This window comes from Phasianus colchicus, chromosome 1 (assembly GCF_987193195.1).
Source record: "Phasianus colchicus chromosome 1, bPhaCol1.hap1.1, whole genome shotgun sequence".
In the NCBI taxonomy this organism is placed as follows: domain Eukaryota; kingdom Metazoa; phylum Chordata; class Aves; order Galliformes; family Phasianidae; genus Phasianus; species Phasianus colchicus.
This window is the reverse complement of record NC_143436.1, coordinates 142,309,178-142,315,177: the sequence shown is the minus strand read 5'-3', so window position 1 is coordinate 142,315,177 and position 6,000 is coordinate 142,309,178. Positions and strand designations below refer to the sequence as shown.

Below are 6,000 nucleotides of genomic sequence, written 5' to 3'. Positions count from 1 at the left end.
ACCCACAATATAAATCCTCCCCATAATTCCTAGGAATTATCTGTGTGTTTATAATCTCACCTCCCAGATGATCCAGGCAACCTGGTTACTGTGCCTGCTACAAACTCACTGACTTCTGTGTGTTTTAAATCCACTGATATGTGTAAGCAAAAGTCTGGAAAATAAGGAGGTTAACAGAAGTCAGTATGTGTAAGGAGCTTGTTTGCTTATGAACCAGGTGAAACCAGGATAGAGAAATGGGGGAGGAGAGACAGATAGGAAAGGAAGGAGGGGTTGGCACAGGCATGCTTGATGGTTTTCTTACTTAAATATATGACAAAAATAAAAAGAACAACATACTTAGAAGGCAAGGTTTCCATAGGAAAAAATATTTTATTTTTTTAAGAACAAATTCAGTTTGAAACAGACGTGGAATGTGATTTTTCATAATTTTCATTTTCTGGGAGCTAACTGCAGTGTGGAACTAAAGCAGATTTCAAACTTATTACCGGCTAGTTTAAAAACAGAACAAACAAACAAAACAAACAAAAGAAAGAAAAAAGAAAAACAAACAAAAAAAAAAAAAAGAGAGAGAAGAAATTATTTATAACTCAAGCATAATACTGTGTTACTTACAAACTGGACAAAGAAATTCTTAAATAAATATTCATGGTACACAATTTCAGCACAAATATGCGGCAATTTGGCAATCTTTTATACCATTTTTTTCCTCAATACAGTGCAAAGGGGAATGACACTGCCTTTAAACAAGCTGTAGCTAAATACATTGCAAAATTCAAATTTTATACAAAACATCTTGCTCAGACTTTATAAAAAACCAACATTGCTTTATATACACAATCTGGTTAAGAAAAGCCATTTTTTCTTGTTTTCACGTGTTTTTTTTTTTTTTTTTTTTTTAATTATTATTATTTATTTAAAAAGGCGAATAAGGCTACTGTAACACCCCAAATCCATATACAGTAAATCTGAACCTATTTACAGCATCTTCACTTAGACACGATGGTGCAAATTTCAGGTCGGGTGACTAGGGATGATCATACAAGCAAGGCATTTACAGTAATTTTCAAAGCTGAACCAACGTCAGATAAAGGAACAGTTGGTAGATTGTCATAATTCTGCACCAGACACAAAGCAGACACACAGTACACTTTTTTTTCAATTCGTTGCAGGTTGCTCTTCAGCAATTCATCGGATTTATTTTTTTTTTCACAGTTTAGTACATAACTAGAATGTAGCCAGCTGATGAAGCATAGGTTCAATCTGATAAAAATCAGGATCAGCAAACCCACCCCTTCCTCCCCCTCCCCCAAAATAAAATCTTAATGACTTACAAGAGAACCTTGTATGGATGGATTCACAGAAAGGAAGGGTTGTTGAAAAGAATTACATATGTAGTGTAGTTAGTCACCATGGTAACCTTCCACAGATCCATGGGTTGGGATTTTTTGTTTTGTTTCTCTCATTTGGACCAACATCTCAACGTCATTTTCAGGTCCAAGAAATAGAGAGTGATAATTTCTATGACAGTTTTTTTTTTTTTTCTTTTCTTGCAGGTGCTCAATGGAGATCTAAGAACCCCAAAATGCTGTTGCTACATTTTCTTTCCAAATCAGAAAGCAAAGTGTTACCATAGTAACATGACTATGTTAGAAATGTCTATTTGCATAGCACATATAAAAGTAGAGTTTTCTTATTTCCTCCCCAGGGTGGGAGACGTAGGGGAACAGACATGCTAAAGAGAAAACTTTAACCTGAACCCCTCCCCCTCCTACGAATCTCAATGAAATCTACAGAACACTTCAGTCCATAAGGCAAGAGAAAACACAACACACAATATATATGCCGGCACACTTTGTTGTTATTACCTATGTGACTTCATGACTATTTCCCAATTTTCTCTAACATGATGCCATTAAAGGACTTTGTTTTTTTGGTTTTTTTTTTGTTCTTTTTTTTTTTTTTTTTTTAAATATGCTCTGATTACCATTTTTTTTGGATAGTGGTCATTTTCCCCAGAATTGGTTTCTTCTTTATAATGTATGCGTATACATGCATACATAAAGATATATATATGTACATGTACACACACACATACATATGTAGAATGATGGCAAGTTAAGACTATTTAATTGCCGCACATGAAATTCACATCTTCTGGTGTAGATCCTGTGCAATCTCAAAACATGTATTAGTAAAAACAAAACAAAACAAAAAAGTAAGAAAGAAAGAAAAACTCTCACTTTTTATCCCTTATGTTCTATACACCTATTATAAATAAGACATATCTTCCTTCTCCATCTCAGTGTCATAATTTATTTATTTTATTCTTATGGACTGCAGGAGGTTTGCCATATGTGCTTTAACTTTGCCACAGAGCACCAACTAACTGCTGTGCCCATTACAGTACCTACAGACACTGTGCAGGCACAGCACTAGGATAAACCAAAGTGTCAAAAGGCTCAGTCCGAAAAATATTCTGTTTTACTCTTAGAGATGAGAAAGGTTTTGTTTGTTTTTTCCCCAAAACTTTACCAGTGATAGCATTACAGCTCATTTGACCCGTTGGCTTATAATCACCTTGGTTAGATTTGGCTCTCTGCTATTTTCTTAAATGCTTTCCCTGTGTTTACTATAATGTGACAGTATAGCAGCTGAGTCTGCTTAAAAGTCTTCCAAAGCAGACTACATTTTTGCTACAGCTTCGAAGCTGTATAATTTATTGCCAGTACCGCAACAGCCCTGCCCTAATATATCCTTGCTCTTGTCTTGTCCCCTCCAAGCTTGTTCACTTCCTAACAATACCCCTTTGTTCTACTGTATTGAAGGTACTATTTTTTTTCTGCACACTGGTATTTGATAACCGTGAATTCCTTCAAACGCAGCTCTAAGTCACTGCACGTATTATTGTGTCTCCTACTTGCCTCTTAAAACGTAGCATACCGAAGTGCTGTGCTACCTAAATGGTTTTTTTCTTTCCAGCTTCTATTTTTGAGGCAGCAGCATTCAATCACAACCGCAGTCAGCCCTTCCCTCCACCACCCAGTCCTACTCTTGACTTGTTGACAGCCTAACTTTTTGGCTGGAAGGCTCCTTACTATCAGACACAATTTCTAAAAATGCATTACCCATTCAAGTGAGGCTGCTGTAGCAGATGGATGGAGCACGCATCTCTAAACATTAATGTTCCATTAGTGATTCAGGAGGTGGAGTGAAAGAAAATCTTATGTGAAGGATGGCAGAGCCCTGAATAACAAAAATAAATGGAATAGTGACGGACTAAAGCAAGAGAACTTTACCAAGTCCTACTTAGACACCAAGGTCTGTGTGACAAATCCAGTATGCACTGAGAGACACACAAAAGTCAGAAGATTGCATTTCAAGCTTGATATCCTACAGCACCTTCCCAGAATGCCTAGAGCTATTAACATCCACAGATCACTCCATCTTCCCTTGGCTTTTGTACATGCCTGAAGGCCTGCAGCACATGGCTTTGAGGATGATGAATGTAACAAGAGTACAGCAATCAGAATGGGCATCTTCTACATAAAAGTCTTCCAGCTTTTAGTGAATATCGATTCACTGAGATAGGAATTCTACAGACTAGGTTAGCTGTCCAGCTCGAGTTGGCTCTCATAGAAATAGCTGTTGCCTTCTTCTCTCTGTGCTTGAGTCAATGCTAGCGCACAAGGCGTCATCACAAACCCCAACAGAAAGCGTTTGACCAGTGAGTGTCCTCTATGCCTCAACTGTACCACAGAATTGGTGGAGTGTTTCTCAGACCTTGTAGTAAATGTTTGCTGGACTCTGAGGAGGCATCTCTTGAACTATGTACACTGGATGTCCATAGTCGCCACTGACCTTTTCATAGTGGGGGCAAAAAACACTGTCTGCAGTCCTTAGAGGAATGATAATGTCACTGGGCTCAGAACCATTGTTGTTGCCACTGCGTTTTGGGGTGGCTAATGTACTAAGTGAGAGAGTTGTGGTGTGTTGTGGGGAATGCTTCCTGTGTCTTCTCCGGTACTTCAATAATAGAACCACCAAAGTGATGATGATGACGATGAAAATGATGCACCCTGATGCAATTCCTGCAAATAAGGCCACTTCTGAACCCAGTATACTGGAATGCCCAGCCTTACTGCCGTCTGTGCTAGATCCTGGAAAGAATGGAAATACAACAGACAAAAGTTATTGCCATCCTGTGACCTGTTTACACTGCTTAAAAATGTGTAGAGTAAGCAAATCTAGAAGAATTAACTGACAGCTATACTTTGACAAACCAATTACCCTGTTAGATAGCTAAATGCAAACAGCCGAAGTCAGCAATCAATATCAAACAAGACTTTGTGTCTGTTGGTTTCACTTTTGTGCTGCTCCCAAGCTACCCTGTTTCATACATCATCATCCATCAGCAGTGAGGACTGGCACTGACAAGGCAGCCTTTGATGCACACAGAATCTTTTAACAGATGCTGGCCAGTTCAGGGCAGCAGAAAGGGGTGGCATAGGACTGTAAGGGGAAAATTAACACAGTGAAATGGTAATTCTCAAAACAACTGGTACAGTTTAGCATCACACAATTCTGCTATTTTATTCTTCTGATATTGATTTAACTGTCCTTAGCGTCTCTTTATGTGGACTCGTCATGCTTACAAATGAAACAAAAGAGCTTGAGACAGTGTGAGAGACGGGCAAAATGGTTATGGACTATATTTGCTTATATTATGTATATTTATTTAAAAGAAAATAACAGCATGTATTAGGTAGTCAGGAAAGGTTCAATTGCTGAATAGCCAGTTGAATATTGTCACACTATTTGTCACAAAAATTAAATCAACATTTACTTGAGACCATTTTACTTGAAAATCTGAACTGACTTCCCTCTCTTGATGCTCTCTTACATGTAGAACAATGTTGCAGATACTATGTCCTCATAACATCTGGAACCTCAGCAGGAAATGTCTGGAGCCTGCCCAGGAACTGTCATATCAATGATATCAAATGATGCAGCTAGCAAGGAAAATATGTAGCTTTTCTGGGGAACCCCAAAATCAACTGTCAGCAAATTTTGCTTTGTAACATTTCCAATTCACTGAACTTTCTTCCAGAGAACTTGTGTTTTAAAAGTTATTCATTTTCTTGCTCATAATACCTCAAATGCATCCTCAAGATTTTTGTTTTGAACCACCCCATCTGTTTATCTTGTTTATTTTGTTTGTTTTTTAATCTTTAAATTTAGTGAAAGACCAGTCAATCATATGTAGACTTTATATGGTCAGTTAAAAGATAAGGATATGAATTATAGATGTCTTGAAATAAACTTTATAAATGGCTGTCGAGAACCACTTGATAATGTATTATACGGGAAGAAAAAGACAGAAAGACTCGTTCATCTGCCAGAGTACTAAATGTAAGGCAGCATTTACCATCGTAAAGCTGCTTAGAGAATGCCCTATCCAAAAACTTTCCTGTAAATGAGTGATACTCTTACAAGATGTAATTAACTTCTACTGCAGAAAGAGGGGAAAGAGCAGCCGTTGCCAAAACCAGGGGCTCCAAAGTTCCATCCATTAGAACATCAGAACTGGCTTTTGTGTCATCTCAGTGTGAAAACATTTGCTTTTCCAACATTTTAATGCTTAAAAAAACCCATATTTGGGAACAAAGGTGAATCTGCTAGGGTCTTTCTGTTCCAAGGGAAAACTTCATAGTACCTACCTGAGTGGTCCTTCACAAAGGGACTCGTGGTGGAGCTCTTCCCATTTGTACCAGCTTCCTGTTCAGGGCGCTTGGTTGGGTCTGTGCTCCGAGGTAACCCTGCAGAATTGGGATCTGTGGGAGAGAAAAACGACTCACTGCAGCTTAGGCGCCTGAAGATATTAAGTTTTATAAGCCGGCTATAGGTATCTTGTGAGACACGAATAGCTCTGAACAGAAGAATCTTTATGCAAAGGACTAGGAGAAACAAGAATGTAATTTTCCTTTTAAAGCAAAATGG

General features: G+C 38.1%; 1 protein-coding gene across 1 annotated transcript in view; it reads right to left on the bottom strand.

The window, feature by feature from the left end:
• Positions 1–356: 356 nt before the first annotated feature.
• The window catches only part of EFNB2 (ephrin B2), a 45,395-nt gene continuing 39,751 nt past the window's right edge, over positions 357–6,000 (bottom strand). The window contains exons 4-5 of the mRNA XM_031613707.2: positions 5,721–5,834; positions 357–4,160 (exon numbers count right to left, since the gene is read on the bottom strand). Coding sequence (XP_031469567.1) covers positions 3,778–4,160; positions 5,721–5,834 — 497 coding nt within the window. The 3' untranslated portion in view covers positions 357–3,777. The remainder of the gene's footprint in view (positions 4,161–5,720; positions 5,835–6,000) is intronic.